At 42.5% G+C, this 21,877-nt stretch overlaps 1 protein-coding gene across 3 annotated transcripts in view; it reads right to left on the bottom strand.

Moving 5' to 3' along the window:
• Positions 1-681: 681 nt before the first annotated feature.
• Marf1 (meiosis regulator and mRNA stability factor 1) overlaps positions 682-21,877 on the bottom strand; it is a 56,119-nt gene continuing 34,923 nt past the window's right edge. For all 3 annotated transcript variants that reach the window (XM_038326147.2, XM_038326148.2, XM_038326146.2), the window contains exons 22-27: positions 18,736-18,966; positions 8,032-8,244; positions 6,662-6,722; positions 6,460-6,576; positions 5,013-5,183; positions 682-3,183 (exon numbers count right to left, since the gene is read on the bottom strand). In XM_038326147.2, the coding sequence (XP_038182075.1) occupies positions 2,936-3,183; positions 5,013-5,183; positions 6,460-6,576; positions 6,662-6,722; positions 8,032-8,244; positions 18,736-18,966 (1,041 nt within the window). In that variant the 3' untranslated portion in view covers positions 682-2,935. The remainder of the gene's footprint in view (positions 3,184-5,012; positions 5,184-6,459; positions 6,577-6,661; positions 6,723-8,031; positions 8,245-18,735; positions 18,967-21,877) is intronic.

A 21,877-nucleotide genomic window follows, 5' to 3' on the forward strand; every position in this document is an offset into this window, starting at 1 on the left:
CACACTCCAGACTGGACTACAGTTTGCTCTGCAGCTGACAGACTTTCCTATCCTCTTGCCTCCACCTCCAGAGTGCTAAAATGACAAATGATTTATATGGTGCTAGGAATTTAACCCAGAATTTCATAAACGCTAAGGAAGCATTCTACCAACGGGGACAGCCACATCTCTAGCTTAAACACTTAACATTTCAGGAGGGGTGAAAAGCTAAGGCCACCCAAAATGAGTGGTGACTGGTATAAGCCCCTCAAACCACGTAAGTGTCCAGGCCCCTCCTCTGAGGACCTTCAACTGCTAGGTTCCACCCACAGGACACTTTAAGTGCTGGTCCCAGCCCTCACCCTACAGATTAAAAGCCCAGTATCTGGATGTGATATCTTACCAATCACCCTCTGAGAAAGCTCTACCCTGAAAAGTCCCACCCATCACCCTTCCTGAGAAAGGCTATGTAAGCCCTGTATCCTGTTCAGTATGCTGCTGTTTCTCACCTGAGCAGAGGCAATCACCCTCCTGTTTCTTTTCTCCTCCCAATAAATTTCTTGTGTGAGGTTTGTTGTGTGGTATGACTTTGTGGTACTCCGTGATTCCCAACTGCCAGTATACCTTCCCATCCAAACCATAATGCTTACAACAGGACTGTTTTTCAATTCAGTGCCCCAAAACAAAAGCACTCATTACAGATGCTTGCTCATAAAGTTTATTGACAACTGTTTGGTCCCAACACACAAACAGCACTTGAACCACGGGGGGTGGGGGGTTTCAAACAAAGTAGACGGTGAGGAAAGTATCTTGCCCCCGAAGTCTGATCAAAAGCAAACTGTGCAGGGTGAGAAAGGGGATTTGGGTGATAACTTTTTTCTTCTTAACAGATAAATCTATTCTGGTCCATCTTTCCACCCAGAGTGTCTCGTCATCTCCATACATCACAGCAGCGGCATCTAAGCCTCTGGATAAAGAGATTGTGACTCGACTGGCCACTGTGGGTTGGCACATCAGACTCAATGCTCTTCCATTGAGTTTTCACATCTTTAAGCAGCAGTGGTTCGTTACACTCATCCCAGACGCATGGGCAACTCCAGCAAACGGCAAAGAAACACCCATTTACTGTGCACAATTATTCTCTGTTGCCAACAGAACAAACTGAGATAGCTCCAAGTGACTTTAGTGACACCTGGTGTTTTCAAAGTCCCTAATCCCTTCTACACTTGCAAACCTGAAATTTGAGCAGGCAAGCTTATCCGTAGGATGTCTGTGATTAAGGCAGCCCATGTTCTCGACACTAACTTTATTACATTGCTTAAAAGCCTTAAAGAAATTGCACATGTGCCATTGTACTTCCATGTGCTAGATTGCAGAGGAAGTGCTGCCAGGCCAGGCCTGCACGGGAAGTACCTGAGGCTTTGCACAGAGTGTGGCAAGCCTATAGAGGGCATTTCTAGTGCAGCTCCATCCTGTGCTGAGAACTGAGAATCACTGGCTTCATTTAAAAGATTTTTGGCAACAAAAATCCAATTGGAAAAAAAAAAAAAAAAAAAAAAAAATCTATCTAGAGCTTTTAATTTTGTGACATTTTATCAAACTGCTTATTATGAATCAGAATCCATTTTCTGGCTTTCTAGAAAAAAAAAACAAAATATGAACATTTCCAACCAAAGAAACGATCTAACTAGAGGAAGACTGTGTGCCAACAGGTTCTTTCTGTTCTATGAAAGGATCCGCCTTTTTTGCCCAACAAATACAATCCATTGTAAATGTCAGGTCTCTCCAGCAGGGGTGAGAGGCCACTCATGAGTGGATACCTCAGGCACCCAGAGAGAAGGTCATTCCGCAGGGCGGTGCCCACAAAGGCTGGCTTTTCCCAAATGCCAACATCAGACACCACAAAAAAAAAACAAAAAACAAAAAACAAAACAAAAAAAAAACCCAAACATGCTTCCAATAGCGAGGAGTAACAGTAAACGCAGACACTATTAAAAGACAAGACGAACTAACATGGACACACATCTTCACATGAGAGCTTCCCAGCTTTACAGCTGACTTTAAAATCACAAAAACAAGGTTAGGCTGATCAACCTTGGCCTTCACATTACAGATAGAACTCCAGTCTCTTTCTAGAGGAGATAGTATCAACCCCACTCCTTTTGAAGCACCTCACTACTTGGCTGATTTACAATTTATGCATCTGATGCATAGTTTAAAAAATCAGACTCTTTCCAACACCACCTCTCAACACATAGTAATGTGTGCCGTCATTCAAATGCTGACTTTAAGTGCATGACACCAAGACCATCTCCTTTCCTAAACCTGATCCTTAGCAAACTGGGACAGAAAAGGGAAGCGTGAAACAACTTTCTAGAAAGCTCCTAAATGGAATTCTCAAATGGAAACATTAAAAAAAATTGGGATGAAGCCACACTGGTCAACCACAGACATAGATAAATAAAAACAAGGCACACCAAGAAGTCACCTGGAAACCAGGAATCTTCCTATGTCAGCCTGAAAATGGCTCTCCTACCACTCATTCGTCCCCCAGTGTGCGACCCACAGGCTCATGGACATGCTTGGTTTCTCCAACAACCACAAAGCCAGAAGACAGAGGCTGCTCAGTGGGAGTGGGAGTTAATCCACTTCCTGCTGAGTAATTGCTGCTTACTCCCTCCCTCCCACCACTTTTCACAACAGTTTAGAAACATTTGGTAAATATATTATGGATTCCTTAAATGAAGGCCAGAGTTCTTTCAAATAACTTGGAGAAATAAAGAAAGAAAAAGTGCATCTGAAAGTTCAAAAGGAACATCACCCTACGGACTGTCAATACAAATGGCTTCTGGGGTCAAGACAGAAAATGAGGTTTTTAAGCCCATTTTTGTGTGTAGAGTCAGACAGTTTTTCCCATCCTAACGTAATTCTGTTGTTAATGGGAGTTAAATGGGAGTTAAAGTTTGGTTATACGTGCAAAAGAAAAGTTGGCTGCCAATTTGACTCTATTTTTGGGCTGCTTTTTGGCTGGGCTTTCCACTGTGTCCTTGCTGAACAGTGGCTCATGGGCTTCCAAAGAGGGACTTGGAGGAGTGGGGACAGATGCTGGGCTGCAAGTCAGGCAGGAGTTGCAGGGCGGTAGCCCCCCCTTCTTCACTGGTGCTGGAATCTCAGCTTTTTCTTCTTGGCTTAAAACTACAGTTTCTAAAAAGACAGAAAAGTAAACAGATTTAGTGCTAGGGCTCAGAAGATGTACTGGTTTTCAGTTCCTCTGTATTTAAAACAAAACAAACAAGCTTATAAAACCCTACCAGAACCAGGTGTGGTAGGAAGCTTGTTATTCCAGCCCTCAAGAAGCTGAGGCAGGATTACCACAGGGCTGGCCAGCCTTGGCAACATATCAAGACACTGTCTTAAGCCGGGCGGTGGTGGCGCACGCCTTTAATCCCAGCACTCGGGAGGCAGAGGCAGGCGGATCTCTGTGAGTTCGAGACCAGCCTGGTCTACAAGAGCTAGTTCCAGGACAGGCTCCAAAGCCACAGAGAAACCCTGTCTCGAAAAACCAAAAAAAAAAAAAAAAAAAAAAAACCAAAACAAGGTAGTCATGATGGAGCACACCTTTGATCCCAGCACTCTGGAGGCAGAGGCAGGCAGATCTCTGAGTTTGAGGTCAGCCTGTTCTACAAATCAAGTTCCAGGACAGTCAGGGATACAGAGAAACCCTGTCTCGAGAAAACAAAAAACCAACCAAACAAAACCATCCATCAAAATGTCATACTTATGCTAATTTAGATATGAGCTACACAGTCAATAATATGTCACAAAAGTCTATTACTATAAATGACAGATCACCTCTCTTTGGATTACAAATTTTAGACAGATCATGTTTAGCTCCCTATCAAAGGCTAATTTTTCTTCCTTAGCCTCGTTACTCCTCTGTCTGGTGACCAAAGACTCAGGCCTCATGTGAACTTTCTGAGGCAACAGGGACCTTAGTATGAGTGAGTGCCTGCCTATTCTTACAAAGGCCACATGCTCACCTCACCATAGTGTTGACACCAGGGACAAGGAGAGAGTCACATGGAACCACGGCCACTTTAGAAGGTCACTTGTCTTAGAGCACATGTAACCCACAGATAGTCAAACACTGCCTTAAAAAGACTAGAGCCTAGAGCAGAGAAGAAAGTATGGGCAGAAAAAGGCAGAGTCAGATTAAAGTGACAAAAAGGGAAAGCAAAAGGTCTCTGAAGAGCATCTGGGTCCTCAAAGAAGGCAGAGCTGCAGACTGACAGTCAAGAGGCCTTGGTCACTTAACCTGTGGACTCCACTGCTTGCACAGCCAGAGTTCCACTGGCCAGCACCCCAGCACCCGAGAAAGGTAAGAAAACTGAATGGACCTCACACCAGGTTGGCACTAAGAGGTCAGCTTTCAGCCAGGCAGTGGTGGCACATACCTTTAATCCCAGCACTCAGGAGGCAGAGGCAGGTGGATCTCTGTTGAGTTCAAAGTCAGCCTTGCCTACAAAACAAGTTCCAGGACAGGCAGAGTTACAGCAAGACTCTGTTTTGAAAAAAAAAAAAAAAAATCCAAACAACAACAACAACAATTTTTTGTTCAGTTTTCTTGGCTTTCAGGTCACGGGATATAGAGTTCAGGGCCTCAAACCATAGGTGCTTTGCTCACACCAGCTTCCTAAAGCCCTAGTATCCACTGGACCCAAAGCAAAGGTTGTGCAGCAGGTGACAGGTGTTGCCTAAGGAACAGCTGAGCTTCAGACATGGTGGGAAGGTCAGAAGTACCAGAGGACCTGAGACATGACTCATTACTCAAAGGCTCTTCCACAGCCCAGTGACACTGGCCCTTAACTTCAGATTAGACCTGATCTATAAATCCTACTAGTCAAAACCCAAACAAGGAAAGGAAGAGCCTAAATAATCAGCACACGTATTTTATAACAGTGCCATTTTCCCTTTGTCTACCAGACACCCTCTTCATTGGCATACAAGTGCCCAACATATACAGCGTAACCTACCCAGAGGCTCTTGAGGACGATCCTCAAACTGAATGAGATCAGCAGGCTGCAGGATGACAGGATCTGGTCTTAGCTGAGGGGACGGCAGGCAGGAAGGGACAGGAGCACAGAGGAGGTCAACAGGGGAGCTGTTGGCCAAGTGCAGAAGCTCCTGCTCCATCTGGCTGGGCCCTGCAGAGAAGGCAAGCAACTGCATTCAGCAAGGCACAAATGTCTGCTCCTGAGGCTTTGCTCAGCTCCAGACGTCATCATGTAGGACTCAAGCACTGTGTGTGTGTGTAAAATAAACAGTAACAAAGTCCCTATTGGAAAACAATATACCAAAGGCAACAGTCTGCTGAAGACTTGTGTTCTTAAGAACATTGGTCTCTCAAGAGGCCCAAAAAGGAAAAGGGCCTTTGGAGGAGAAACAAAACTGCTGAAGATTGGGGGCAGTGAAGGTGCCTGGGCAAGGAGCTTTAGCAATGTCAGATGCTGGAAATATCTTTTCTCTAAGCACAAGGCACAGTAATCCTTCTATCTACTCATGATGTATGAGGATCTCTCTCACATTTAATGGTGGAGTTCAAGTCTACAGGATTCTGGAGCGGTGTCTGACAATACAGAGCTAGCTCTACATAAAGCCTGTGACTCAGTTACCTGGAGAGGCACTTTTGTCCACTATGTCACACCCCATGGTGTGCCCTACCCTGAGCCCTTTTCCTCATGAAGCATGTGTGCTGTGTCCTTTCCAAGTTTAGTCTAGAGAGAACCCTGTGACCCACCTCAGCATAGCCCACTTACCTTGGGCTACTCACCCTGACCAGGAGTTAGCAGAATTCTATTAGGCTATCAGTACAAACTCACCTACCCTTCCACCCACCTCTGTGTACCCTTCCTGGAACTGTCCCAGGTCTTCCGGGCTCGGCTCTCTTTCCCTCTACACAACAGTTTTAAACAGTCACTTTAGTAAACATCAAAAAAAAAAAAAAAAAAAAAAAAACCAACACCTGAATTGGGATATTCTTTAAAGATTGTACTTTAGCCAATATTCAATGCTACCTGTAGACCTGTTGTTAACTACACACCAAACTGCATTAGAAAAAAAAAGTGAATATTTAGGCCTGGAGAGATTGTTCATCAGTTAAGAGCACTTGTTGCTCTTGCAAAGGACCTTAATTTAGTTTCTAGCACCCACAAAGTGGCTCACAGCCATCCATAATTCCTGTTCTTCTGACCTCCTCAGTTACCAGGCAGGTGCACACATGGTACAGATGCATGCAGGCAAAATGCTGATACACATAAAAGTGAAATACATCTAATTTTTTAATGAATTCTTAACCTTGATGAAATTGCCCACCATATTCTTTCCTCCAGGTGTTCTTTCCTCCAGGTGTCTCACCCCAATCCTCCTCCTGGAACTTTAAGGCTTTGCCTACTTTGTTGCTTTTCTTCCAGTACCTAGTACCTGTTCTGAGCTGGAGTTCTGATGCTGCACAGGATTCTGGCACCTCCAGGATCTGCATGCTGACTGCAGGCTGATCTTCATGACTGGCAGGGAACAGGCCAACGGAGCTTAGCCGGTCTACAAGAAAAGAGCACTAATCAGAGAGAAATGTCAGTGAGAGAATCTCAATGGAGTCAAGGGAGGGTAATGGGGGCTTACTTACTTTTCATGTCATTTTTTAATACTACAATTCTCTTATGACCATGTCCTTTAATCCAGACCACCTATGCAAAAACATACAGCTGGTTAAGTAGTGGAAATGAAGAGAAAAATACCCTAACATTCAGGAGAGTGGGCTCCTTTGCTGCTTCTCCCACACCAGACTCAGAACTCAGTGAATGCCAACAGGTTTTCTATGTGCTTTCTTTAGCTTCACAAATAGTAGGGTAGAACTCCTGCACTCCCACCAAAGCTGAGCAATCAGAACTCACAAGACAGTATTAAAAGTACTTATAACTTCAATATTGTCTACTGTAGCTTTAGGACTTAAATCTAGAAACTTCCCACTTACTCCCAGGCATTTTGTACCATTTTATCAGAGGCTGAGCACCCTCTGTCTCAAATGCTTTCAATCAGAGGGATTTGGATTTGGGAGTTTTTGCATATACCTAATGAGATAATTTGGGGTCTGGGTGCACTTACTAGAAATTCATCTTATCACATAAGCATTGTATACACATAGCCTGAAGGCATGTTAGATGCATTTTCAAGTGTTTTGACGTAATTCATCAAGGTAGTCAACTGTGGTGTCATGTTGCTTCCAGAAGTTTTGAAATACTGTGGGTTAGAATTTGACTACAAGTGCTCACATGTATTTTTAACTCAGCTCAACTCCTTCACTGACACCTTCTGCGGTCTGGGCAACAGTCAGGGCCCCCCTGCATAAGCTCCCTCCTCCACTTCAATTTCCCTTAGCTCTTCTGGAGACAGCAGGGATGTTTTCCAAAGGTAAAGCTAGGCTTCCCTGCCTTCTCCACAGCAAAGGGAAGCTCTTACCCGGAAGAGCAAGGCCCTCAGAACAGTTCCTACCCTAGCAGAGGCTCTACCATGCTTGCATTTCTTCATTTTTCTTCTTTTGCAGCACTGAGAATCAACTCAAAGCCTTGCCATGCAGCCAGACAAGCGCTCTCAGAGCAAATTCACCTCCTCTCACATTGCATGCCCCTACCGACCAAGGTGGATTATGCGTGCTCCTTGCCACATGGTAACTCATCTGTGATGCTGTCCCTCCAGGATCCCCATGTTCATCAAATGGGCCCTGCCTGGGCCACTGTGCATACTCCATGAGCAGAGAGGAGGGCATGGCTATGCTGCTGTAGCCACACTCTACATAGGACATCTGCTTTAGTGTCCTATCTGGTTAGGAGGCCACTGAGCACATTTCTGGGGGGAAGGCCTGCAATTTACTTACCTGGCACACAGGAATAAAGGTTTAGAAAAGCCACTGAGTAACATTAGCACCATTCATCTTATCTGGCAGCACCTGACGTCTCTGACCATGGGTCAGCGATGGTTCTTCAGGAAGACACCTACCTGTGGGATGGCTCCCAATAGCTCCTCCACACTATTGTAGCCATATGTTTTGGGCTGCAGTGTTTCTCCAACATACTTGGTATAAGCCATGGAAAATTCATGAAGGAAAATCTGCTGGTAGTGATAGGTGTGAAGCAAAGACCGTACATTCTTTGCAAACAAGTATAGGCTTGTGAGCTTCACATACTCTTCTGCCTTATCATTTATAAACACCTGGCCCCAGAAGAAAGAAAGAGAAGGATTAGAAATTTCCTGAGTGATCAGTCCTATCCCCTCGGGCTAAGGGCGTTCTGCCAAGAACACTCTGAAGGCCCCAAATCAACTTGGCTTCTCAAGGAACTTTAGGAGGGGTTCACAAAAGAGTCTCCCAGAGCCCTAGGAGGGGTTCATGCAAGGTCTTCCAGGGAGGTTAAACAACTCAGGGCAACTTGGTCTCTCTGCAGTGTAATCCTGACAGGTTTAAAGAAACTGTGTGAACAAGGAAAGTAAGCAGGGAACCTGCAGTCTCAAAGCAAACACACAGGAAAGGTGGGGCAACCCCGACAGACACACACATTGGCTATGGCCACTAGATCTCATCTCCCAGAAATAATGTGAGGCAGACAGTGGCTATTCCTGCAAACACCCATGTCTTCTAGCACCCAGCTTTTGAAATTGTGTGTGGAGACTATAAAAATCTGGAAGTATAAAAATGTTTCTGAATCCCAACAATCAAAACTTAGTTAGAAAGCCAAACTCCTAATGAACCCAAGGCATTTCTCAACACTATCTCACCTCAGCATTACACGTGTTGTCATGCCATGCTATACCAACAAATGCTGCCTGAATGGCCTCAGATTTGCATCTGCAATATTCTATTAATGCAGCATTTTTACTACTCACACCAATCTGCTGTTATTTGGCTCTGAAAAACATTGAAAATGCTCCAGGTCCTATAGTTTCAATATTCAGCCAAGATTCTTTTACATGAAAACAAAAGTACATCTACCTCATTATGCAAATCTTTGTTCTTCTTTTGTAAATGGTAAAATTGCATCATACCAATTAATCTTTTAAAAACAATTTTTCTTATTGTTTATCATCAGACAAATACTTGCTTTGTACACCTATTGGATATAGTGATATACCCAGGGTTGCATAAGAAGTTACTGGGCAAAAGGAGGATTGAGTTGGGGTTAAACAGTGCTGTTCTACTCCATCAGATGTGCCAGCATCACAAAGAGAAGGGGCATCTCCAGCGTCACCGAGCATGACAAGCTGTTTATCTTGAAGGTCTGACAGCACTACTTAGATTGTAATTAACAGTAAAAACAGTAAAATGCCAGACTCAGGGCTGGGCTGTTAGCTTAGCAGAACACTTATTTAGTGTGAGTGAGGTCCTGAGTTAAGTTCCTAGGACCATAGAAACAAGAACTTGAATTCTTTTCATTATTTGTCCAGCACATGGTCACATGATGATAATTTATCTTTCATTCCCTCCACGGCTGGATTTTATCCATTGACATCTTCTATAGAATCACTTTCTTTTAAAAGGCTACATTAAACCAGGTGTGGTGGCACATGCCTTTAATCCCAGCACTTAGGAAGCAGAGGCAGGTGGGTTAATCGCCGAGTCCAAGGCCAGGCTGGTCTATAAAGCGATTTCCAGGACAGCCAGGGCTACAAAGTGAATCCCTGTCTCGGTAAAATGAGAGGGGAGGGGAGAAGGAGGAGGAGGGAGAGGGAGAGGGAGAGGGAAGGAGGGAGAGGGAGGGAGGGAGGGAGAGAGGGAGGGAGAGAGAGAGAGAGAGAGAGAGAGAGAGAGAGAGAGAGAGAGAGAGAGAGAGAGAGAGAGAGAGGGAGAGGGAGAGAGAGAACACACATTAAGATTAAAATAAAAATAAATGATGTGCTAGGTGCTAGGGTCATACCTCAGTGAGTGGCAAGATGCCTGCTTGGCATGCATGAGGCCTGGGGTATGATTCCCAACACAACAAACCAGCAAAAGCAATTTTAAAAAAAGTAAATTATACCCCTTACCCTTATGCCCTAGAATGTTCTGTTTTTTAAAGCTTAAGTTGGGGGCTGGAGAGATGGTTCAGCGGTTAAGAGCATTGCCTGCTCTTCCAAAGGTCCTGAGTTCAATTCCCAGCAACCACATGGTGGCTCACAACCATCTGAAATGAGGTCTGATGCCCTCTTCTGGCCTGCAGGCAGACACATAGACAGAATATTGTATACATAATAAATAAATATTTTTTTTAAAAAAAGCTTAAGTTGGAGCTGGAAAGATGGTTCAGCAGTAACAGTAACTACTGCTCTTCCAGAAGACCTGGATTTGGATCCCAGCACCTATATGGCAGTTCACAATCATCTGTAACTCCAGTTCCAGAGGACTCAACACCCTCTTCTAGCCTCCAGGGGCAACCAGACGTGCATACAGTGTGCATACATATAAAACACTCAAGATACATAACATTTTTAAAAAATCTTTTTTAAAAAGCGTTAGACAGGAACCAGAAATCTCTGTAGGTCAGAGCATCAGTCTGGGACCTCTGAGGGAGTAGGCCTGAGCCAGGTCTCTGCAGGTCTGGGTGCAGGTGCACCTGAGTTTGGGACTTCCAAGGGAGTAGATCAAAGCCAGAGACCTTTGCAGGACCAACCCCAAGCCATGGCCTGCAGGAGCAGATTCAGACCAGGAACGTTTACAGAAACAGGTCAGAGCTGACAACCTAGACCAGAGCAGGCCTGAGAAAGGAAACTCCATGGGAGTGGAATAAAGCCCGGGAGTGCTGAGCAACCTCCAGGAACACAGAGTGACCAACAGGGTAACTAGAACGATGGCACTGACTGCACCACGAGGAACAACCACCTGAGCATTGGATCCACTGGCACCTAGAAGATTAATCACCAGAGTCACAGACAGCCCCAACCACACCAATTAGAGGTAATCTGAGTAGACAAGGTAAGAACACAAGCGACACCAAAAAGAGCAACATGATACCTGTAAAATCTAAAGATCCTACAACAGCAAGACTTGAACAAACAAATATAGTTGAAGCAGAAGAAAATGACATAAAAAAATAACTTCAGGTGAATGTTTGAAACTCTTAAAGAGGAAATGAAAAATTCCCTCAAAGAAATGGAGGAAAAGACAAAAAAAATTGGAAGACATCAACAAATCCCTTAAAGAAAATCAAGAAAAGCAGTCAAACTTATGAAAGAAACTATTCAAGACTTGAAAACTGAAATAGAGACAATAAAGAAAACACAAGCTGAGGGAATTATAGAAACAGAAATTGTGAGAAAAATGATCAGGAACTATAAGTGCAAGCAGAAACAGCAGAATACAAGAAAGGAAAGAGAGAGAGAACCTCAAGCACTGAGGATACAATAGACGAAATAGACTCATCAGTCAAAGAAAACAATAACTCTCACAAAAGCTTAACAAAATATCCAGGAAATAGGTACAGAAGGAGAAAAAGTTTAACTAAAAAGCACAGAAAATATACTTAAGAAAATCATAGAAGAAAACTTTCCCAACCTAAAGAAAGATAATCATGAAGATACAAGAAGCGTACAGAACACCAAACAGACTGAAAAAAAAAAGTCCCCCTGCCACATAATAACTAACACTAAACATACAGAATAAAGAAAGAATATCAAGAGCAACAAAGAAAAAAGACCTATAATAGCAGACCTATTAGAATTACACCTGACTTCTGATGAGACAATGAAAGCCAGAGGTTGTGGTCAAGCCTTATGCAGACATTAGGAGACCGCAGATGCCAGCACAGAACATTATACCAAGCAAAACTTTTGATCACCATAGACGGACAAAACAAGATATTCCATGACAAAACCAGATTTAACCAATACCTAGCCACCTACCCAGCCCTACACAAAACACTAGAAGGAAAACTCCAACACAAGGAAGTTGCCTGCATCAACAAAAAACACAGACATTTGATGATCTCACAGCAGCAAATCTCAAAGAAGGGCAAAACACACAAATTAGCATCACCAACAATGAAAACTAAATTAACAGGAGATAGCAATCACGGGTTATTAATATCCCTTAATATAAATGGACTCAACTCACATATAAAAAGACACAGGCTAACAGATTGGATATGAAAACAGAATCCATACAAGAAACATACCTCAGCCTCAAAGACAGACATCGTCTCAGAGTAAAGGGTTGGGAAAAATTTTCCAATCAAATGGACCTAAGAAACAAGCTGGTGTAGCTATCTAATATCTAAAAAATAGACTTCAAACTATAATCAATCAAAAGAGACAAAAAAGGACATTTCCTATTAGTCACAGGAAAAATCCATCAGGAGGAAATCTCAATACTGAACATCTTTGCCCCCAAAACAAGGGTACCCTCATATGTAAAAGAAACACTTCTAAAGCTTAAATCATACATTAAACCCCACACATTAGTAGTGGGAGACTTCAACACCCCACTCTCACCACTGGACAGGTCAGTCAAAAAAAAATTAACAGAGAAATAAGGGAACTAACAGATGTTATGACTCAAATGGACTTAACAGACAACTACAGAATATTCCATCCAAACAGAAAAGAATATACATTCTTCTCAGTACCTTATGGAACCTTCTCAAACATTAACCACATAGTTGGTAACAAAACAAACCCCAACAAATACAAAAAAAAAAATTGGGATAGCCCCATGTATCTTATCAGATCACCATGGCTTAAATTAGAATTCAATAGCAATACTAATTCCAGAAAGCCCATAAACACATGGAAATTAAACAATGCTCACTCGTCATCAATGGGTCAAGGAAGAAATAACGGGATAAATTAAAGACTTCCTAAAATTCAATGAAAATGACCACACAACATACCCAAATTTATGGGACACAATGAAAGCAGTGTTAAAAGAAAAGTTCATAGCACTAAATGCCTACATAAATAAGCTGGAAAAATCCCTCACAGTGGATTAACATCTGAAAACTTTAGACCAAAAAGAAGACAACTCACCCAAGAGAACTAGACATCAGGAAATAATCACAAAATAGAAACAAAGAAAACAATAAAAGACTCAATGAGACAAAAAGTTGGTTCTTCGAGAAAAACAACAAAATGGACAAACCTTTATCTAAACTAACCAAAAGGCAGAGAGAGAATATCCAAATTAACAAAATCAGAAATGAAAAGGGGGACATAACAATAGATACGGAGGAAATACAGAGAATCATCAGGTCATATTTCAAAAACCTGTACTCCACAAAATTGGAAAACTTAAAGGAAATGGACAACTTTCTGGATAAATATCACTTACCAAAATTAAATCAAGACCAGATAAATAAATTGAACAGACCTATAACTGCTGAAGAAATAGAAACAGTTATCAAAAGTCTCCCAACCAAAATAAAAAACCCTGAATCAGATGGTTTTAGCTCAGAATTATACAAGACTTTCAAAGAACTCATACCAATACTCCTCAAATTGTTCCACACCATAGAAACAAAAGGAACATTGCCAAACTCTTTATGAGGCTACAACTACCCTAATATCCAAACCACATAAAGACATTACTAAGAAAAAGAATTACAGACCAATCTCACTCATGAACATTGATGCAAAAATACTCAATAAAATACTAGCAAACTGAATCCAAGAATAAATCGGAAAAATTATCCACCATGATCAAGTTGGCTTCATCCCACAGATTCAGGGATGGTTCAGCATATGAAAATCTGTCAACATAATCCACCATATAAACAAACTGAAAAATAAAAACCAAATGATCATCCCATTGGATACCGAAAAAGCTTTCAAGAAAATACAACATCCTGTCATGATTAAAGGCCTTGGAGAGAGCAGGGATACAAGAAAAATACCTAAATATAATAAAGGCAATATAGCAAGCCAACAGCCAACATCAAACTTAAATGGAGAGCAATTCCTAGCAATCCCACTGAAATCAGGAACAAGACAAGGTTGTCCACTCTCTCCATATCTATTCAATATAGTTCTTGAGGTCCTAGCTAGAGCAATAAGACAACAAAAGGAGATTAAGGAGATACAAATAGGAAAAGAAGTCAAACTCTCACTATTTGCTGATGATATGATATTTTACATAAGAGACCAAAAATTCTACCAAGAAACTTCTACAACTCAAACACTTTCAGTAATATAGCAGGATACAAGATTACTCAAAAAAAAAAAAAAAATCAGTAGCCCTCCTTTACACAGATGATAAGTGAGCTGAGAAAGAAACCAGAGAAACATCACCCTTCACAATAGCCACAAATAGCATAAAATATTTCAGAGTAACTCTAACCAAACAAGTGGAAGACTTGTATGACAAGAACTTTAAATCTTTGAAGAAAGAAAATTGAAAAAGACACCAGAAAGTGGAAAGATCTCCCATCCTCTTGGGTAGGTAGAATTAACATAGTAAAAATGGCAATCTTGCCAAAAGCAATCTACAGATTCAATGCAATACCCATCAAAATCCCAGTAAAATTCTTCAATAACCTTGAAAGAACGGTCTCAAATTCATATGGAAAAGCAAAATACCCAGAATAGCCAAAACAATCCTATACAAATAAATAACTTCTAAAGGCATCACAATTCCTGACTTCAAACTCTACTACAGAGCTACAGTACTGAAAACAGCCTGGTATTGGCATAAAAACAGAAAGGAGTACCAATGGAAATGAATAGAAGACCTGGATATTAATCCTCACACTTTCGAACACCGGATGTTTGACAAAGAATCAAAAAATATAAAATGCAAAAGAGAAAGCATATTAACAAATGGTGCTGGCATAACTGGATATCAACATGAAGAAGAATGAAAATAGATCCCTATCTATCGCCATGCATAAAACTCAACTCCAAATGGATCAAAAACCTCAACATAAAGCCAGCCACACTGAACCTCACAGAAGAAAAAGTGGGAAGTACACTTGTTTTTTTTTTTTTTTTTTTTTTTTTTTTTTTTTTTTTTTCGAGACAGGGTTTCTCTGTAGCTTTGAAGCCTATCCTGGAACTAGCTCTTGTAGACCAGGCTGGTCTCGAACTCACAGAGATCAGCCTGCCTCTGTCTCCCGAGTGCTGGGATTAAAGGCGTGCGCCACCACCGCCCGGCTTGGGAAGTACACTTGAATGCATTGGCACAGAGAACCACTTCCTAAATATAACCCCAGTAGCACAGACACTGAGAGAAACAATTAATAAATGGGACCTCCTGAAACTGAGAAGCTTCTGTAAAGTAAAGAACACAGTCAACAAGACCAAATGACAGCCTACAGAATGGGAAAAGATCTTCATTAACCCCACATCAGACAGAGGTCTGATCTCCAAAATATACAAAGAACTCAAGAAATTGGTCATCAAAAGAACACATAATCCAATTTAAAAAAAAAAAAAAAAAAGGAGTACAGACCTAAACAGAGAACTCTCAACAGAGGAATCTAAAATAGCTGAAAGACACTTAAGGAAATGCTCAACATCCTTAGTCATCAGAGAAATGCAAATCAAAACAACTCTGAGATTCTATCTTACACCTATAAAAATGACCAAGATCAAAAACACTGATGACAACTTATGCTGGAGAGGTTGTGGGGAAAAGGGAACACTTCTGCATTGCTGGTGGGAATGCAAGCTGGTATAGACTCTTTGGATGTCAAAATGTCACATTTTGAGAAATGTGGCGATTTCTCAAAAAATTAGAAAACGACCTTTCTCAAGATCTAGCAATACCATTTTTGGGTATATATCCAAAGGATGCTCAATCGTGCCACAAGGACATGTTCATAGCAGCTTTGTTTGTCATAGCCAGAACCTAAAAACAACCTAAATGCCTCTCGACTGAAGAACGGATGAGGAAAATGTGGAACTCTTACACAATGTAGTACTACACAGCAGAAGAAAGTAACATCTTGAATTTTTGCAGGAGAATGGAGCTAGAAAACATTATTTTGAGTGAGGTAACCCAGACCCAGAAAGACAATTATCACATGTACTCACTCATGTAGGTGGTTTTTAAACATAATGCAAAGAAAGCCAGCCTACAAACCACAATCCCAGAGAATAGACAACAATGAGGACACTAAGAGAGACTTACATAGATCTAATCTACATGGGAAGTAGAAAGTACAAAAAGACAAGATCTCCTGAGTAAATTGGGAGCATGGGGACCTTGGGGAGGGTTGAAGGGGGAAGGGGAGAGGCAGGGAGGGGAGCAGAGAAAAATGTAGAGCTCAGTAAATATCAATTAAAAAAAATAAAAAAAGCCTGAGTTATCTGGGTTTTCTGCCCCCAGGGTTAATCGAAAGATTTAACTTTTTTTTTTTAGTTTTTTTACATTGTGTGTGTGTGTGTGTGTGTGTGTGTGTTTGTATATGTACATACAAATGCCTCAGCAAGCATATAACAACAGAGGACAACCATCAGGGGTCGGTCTCTTCTACTGGCAGATCTGAGGGATGGAACTCACATTAATTAGGATTGCTAGAAGGTGCCTTTACCCACTGAGTTATCTGAAGACTGATTGTTAGCCAATTAGGTCTTGACACCTGTTATCAGTAGTGAAGTGTAAACAAGCTTATGGTCTTTTTGTGGTAACTGCTCTAGACTGACTTTCTTTCTTTTTCTTTCTTCAAGACATGGTCTCTCTGTGTAGCCCTGGCTAGCTTCAAACTCACAGAGATCCACCTCCTTTTGCCTCCAGAATGCTGGGATTAAAGGTATGCACCACCACTGCCTACTTTCTTTCTTTTGTTTCTATGTAGCCCTGGCTGTCCTGGAACTCAGAGATACCATCTGCAACTCCCAGTCCTAGAACTAAAGGCATGGCCCCCACGGGCAGCTCCTCTGTTAACTGACTTTTTCTTGGATAAGAGGTCTATCACTTGTCCTGGGTTTTTCTATGTGCTGCAAAGTGGCAGAGTCTTCTCATTTTTTTTTCCAGCAATAAGAGCCATTTCTGAAAACGTGCCTAGAGCTAACCTTCCTTTTTAACTTCCACTGCTGTCACCTGAAACTGTCACATAGGCCAGTGGAGGCATCAGCATTAGACTCGCTTCCTGACTTTCCCACTCATTTTCAGCAGGGTTTCCTCACTTTCTGGGCCTCAGTACCTGAAAATGGCTATCTATCTGAAAAATGGCTATCCAACCACAGATAAAGTATACCTCTCATGCATCATCAAAGAAGCTTCTTTTGCAACAGATGGCAACCATTATAGAAGACCACACCTGATCCAAACGCAGAGAGAAATTGATAATGCAGTGCCTAGCTCCAACAGATCCAACTCCTACACCTAAGACTCAGGGAACATCACAAAAGAGGGGACAGAAAAATTCCAAGAACCACAGGAACTAGAAGTCTGCTGAGATGTGTCTTCTAGAAATGACAGGCAAGGCACACTGTAGTGGGAGTGGCAGGCTGCGTTCCTGCTGCCTGGCTCCCAGCCGCCTGGCTAGCTTATGCCCTGAAATAACAACACACAAATTGTATTCATTTAAACACTGCTTGGCCCATTAGCTCTAGCCTCTTACTGGCTAACTCTCACATCTTGATTAACCCATATTTAGTAATCTGTGTAGCACCACGAGGTGGTAGCTTTCCGGGAAGATTCTAGCCTGCATCCATCTCGGAGAGGAGAGTCATGGCGACTGCCTGAAGTGTCTGCCTCACTGCCTTCTTCCCAGCATTCTGTTCTGTCTACTCCACCCACCTATGTTCTGATCTATCAGGCCAAGCAGTTTCTTTATTAATTAACCAATGAAACAACAGATAGATATAAGACACTCCTACATCAGCACACCCACAAAATTCCATCAACAAGGCTACCTAAACAAGGACAACAAGGGATAAATTTCACAAGGCCCCCAACCCTAAGCAAAGAAGTACAGGCAATTAAGGAAAACTGAAGAGCAGAAGACACAGCCTTTTCCAGGAATCAACCCTGATATCATACACACACAGGTAACATACAGACTGTGCAGGCCGTGTTTAGTTTTAGGAACTCAGACACACCAAACAACACTCACACACACACCCCAAACAAAGAAAAAGTGGCATGGAGAGACATAACACACACACCCCAAACAACACCCCCCACCCCCGAACAACACACACACACACACACACACACACACCCAACAAAGAAAAAATGGCATGGAGAGACACTGCACACACACCAAACAACACCCCCTCAACAATACACACACACACACACACACACACACACGAACAAAGAAAAAGTAGCACGGAGAGACATAGTTCAGCAGTGAAGAACACTTGCTGCTCTTGCAGAAGACCTGGGTTAAATTCCTAGCACCTAAATGATAGGTCACCAACATCTGTAACTCCAGTTCCATGAACTCCAAAGTCTTTTTCTGACTTCTGTTGGCACCAGGCATGCATTTGATGCACATACATAAATGCAAGCAAAACATTCATACACATAAAATAAATTGATCTAACAGTAAATAAGTAAACACAATTTTTTTAAAAAGAAAAGAGGCCATGAATTTGAGAGAGAGCAAAGAGGGGGTGTATGATAGGGAATGGGAGAGGAAATGGAAGGGGGAAATGATATTGATTATATTTAAATTTCAAAAGATAAAAAATTACTAAAAGAAAGAAAGAAAAATAGCCAACCAAGTTCAGGACCTCTGGCGTTCCTGCAGACTACCAGGACTCCAGAAGTGCTAGAGCCTCTCACACATGTACCTCCACTAAGTAAGGCAGGCTCTTCAGGAGCTCAGTCAAGGTCATGAATCCATATTCACAGGGGTTGAGAGGAGTACTGTGGGTGGTTTCGTAATGTCTCCTGAGCTCATCAACAGAAAGATAGGCATCTCCTTCCCAAGACATCAACAACACCAGCAACTGGGCAGTGAGAGACCGCAGAGACTTCCTGTTGATCAGCTGGATCTGTTTGCCAGACTCCAGGTCAGCAACCTAAGGAGAGGAGAATGCAAACCCACTTCAGATCATCTCATTCTGGCTAACGAGACCAACAGAGGCACTTACACACAAACAGAGCGAGTTAGTCTCTTTGTGACAGCAGACCAACACTTGGAACGAGACTGGAGCAGAAACTGTTTTTGCCCTCCCTACAGTTCAGCCCATAAGCCCAAACTCCACCCACTCATCTTTCATGCAGTAAACTGAAGACACTTGTGGTTCTCTCTTTTGTGTTCTTTCTTCCTTGCTGCTTTCCTCAAAGACAGACAGCAGGTGAGCTGACATGCCTTGGCCAAGCTACTGACGAGGTTGCTGATCACAGGGAGAACTACACTTTTCTGAGGCCCTACAACTAATTTTAACCCAATATTTTCATCTGCTATGCATCTAATCGATCATTTCAGATTCTCAAGGAAATAAAGAACTTAAGGAAAGGAACCTATGAAAGCTATATGGCATTGTCTGGACACCAAATACCAAGGCAGAGACAAGAGTTTGCTGATTGAGATCATTCGCCTTGTTCAGGCGCAAGGACATGCCATAAATCTTAACTGCAGGTGGCAGAGCTCTGGGCACTCATACGATCAGCCAGTGGATCCAGTCCTCTTCCTTAGGCTTCTTTCCTGCTGGCTTTGCTTTCTCTGCAAGGACCAAAGGGCTCATTGCCTACAGTTAAGACCTGAGGAATCACATGCTTATCCTCTTTAGGACTCTGGACTCAGCCTAGCATCAGCACATTCTGGACTGAGCTAGGAACACTGGCAGACTCCCACTCCCATTGTGGCAGCAGAGCTCGGGGTCTCGGGAGCTGGAGAAATAGCTCAGCAGTTAAGAGGACTTGGTCCTCTTGCAAAGGATCTGGGTTCAGTTCCCAGCACCCATATAGGGAGGTACAACCACCTATAATTCCAGTTTTAGGTGATCCAATGTCATCATCTGGCCTCCACAGGTACCACACTGACATTAATGTTATACACACACAGAATACAAGCAGGCAAGCACACATACACATAAATAAACATAAATCTGTAAGAAAGAAACAAAAGAGAGAAAGGTGGCACTCAATTAGCCAGGAGACATAAGCCCAGAGGGTTTGAGTCTGTCTTAGAATCCCAGACCATTGGGCCGGGCGGTGGTGGTGCACATCTTTAATTCCAGCACTGGGGAGGTAGATCTCTGTGAGTTCGAGGCCAACCTGATCTACAAGAGCTAGTTCCAGGACAAGCTCCAAAGCTACAGAGAACCCTATCTCAAAAAAAAAAAAAAAAACAAAAAAAAACAAATAAACAAAAAGAATCCCAGACCATTACTACTTTTTAAGAAAATCAAACAAAACTTTGTTTCTTTGATACTGCTGAAACCTCTCTTGATCTCTATCATCTAGGACGTGGTTCAGAAGTAGTAAAGCTTGGAGCACACCCAAGGTTCTTGCAGATAGCTTAGGAAGCCTAGTATTTCCCTCAAGCTCCTTATGAGGATTGCACTGGGTCTCTCACCTTTTCCTGACTTTGCTATTTGAATCAAACCTCCTATTAATCAATCTTTGGCTCTGGCTCAGAGCAATGAGTTTTTGTTATTTTGAGACAGAGTCTCATACAGCCCAGACGGACCTCTGCAGGCAGCCAAGAGCAACCTTGAATTCATGATTCTTCTTGCTTCTACCCACTTCTACATGGAATGGAAGACAAAAGCAATTCCACTGCTTAGCCCTTCTCATCCTTTGTTAAGGAATGGAATCCTCCATCTCTAGGTTAAGAAAAGGGCTGGAGAGATGGTTCCTTAGTTAAGAGCACTGGCTGCTCTTCCAGAGGACCAGGTTTCAGTTCCAGCGTGACAGATCACAGCCATTTGCAACTCCAGTCCCAGGGGACCCACTGCCCTCTTCTGGGCTCCACGGGCACTGCACACATGTGGTGCACAGACATACAAGTAAGCAAAACACCCATATACATAAAAAATAACAAAGAAATGCTCTTTAAAAATAGTTAATTCAGTTGGGCAAGAAAAAGATCTGGCTAAATGATGCATGGGTTCATCATAAGACAATGTACTTTTCCTTCCCAGCATTTCCAACCCCAACCCACAAGCCACCATGAGGCTTGGCTGGGACTGCCCACCTTTCGGAATCTTGACTTGGAAAGCCTAACTATTTCTTCTTCTCTTCTATCTTTCCTTTCAGATACAACCAGAGATTCGGCACATGTTCCCTTGTACGCTGGGCTTCCTTACACTTCTGACCTCTGTGCCAGCTCTTCAAATAGCATGACTTTGCCTCCTCTCTTCTTTACTCTTCTCCTCTAGCTACAGCAAGATTTACAGCCTGCCTGCCTGGGTTTTTTTTTTTCTTTAAAACTCTAGTAAACTGACTTCAAGCTCCATTTTGAGTCTGTTTTTAGATTTTTCACCAATGAGACTAAAAATCCCAAGAAGAAACTCAAATTTCCTATTTTTTGGGTATCAGCACTAGCTCTGCTGGACTCTTCAGGGGTTTCTGGCAATACTCCTTGCCTGCCTTTTAATGACACAACAAAGGAGAAGCTGGACTTCCCCACACTTCTAGACAACATTACTCTCTCCAATTCCCTGTTCTCTCTAAAGTCTGAGTCCTTTTCTCACTTGGTTCTGTTTTCCCCGTCCCCCGTACTGAGGACTGAACTCAGGACTCTGCAAGCTGGACAAGCCCTCTACACTGAGCTGTAACTCCAGTCTTTCTACTTTTCTAAATGTGGAGATGGGGTCTTGCTAAATTTCCCAGGCTGAACCTGAATTTCAAGTCTTCCTGCTTTAGCCTCCTGAGGTCCTGCAACTGCAGGCCAGGTTTCTGCTCCTCATGTTACTGTCCTCTTAGCAACACTGGCATTTGTGTCCATTTCAGTTTTTTACCCCTAAATCATTTCTGCTGTGG

Source organism: Arvicola amphibius, chromosome 4, assembly GCF_903992535.2.
Source record: "Arvicola amphibius chromosome 4, mArvAmp1.2, whole genome shotgun sequence".
NCBI classification, from domain to species: Eukaryota; Metazoa; Chordata; class Mammalia; order Rodentia; family Cricetidae; genus Arvicola; species Arvicola amphibius.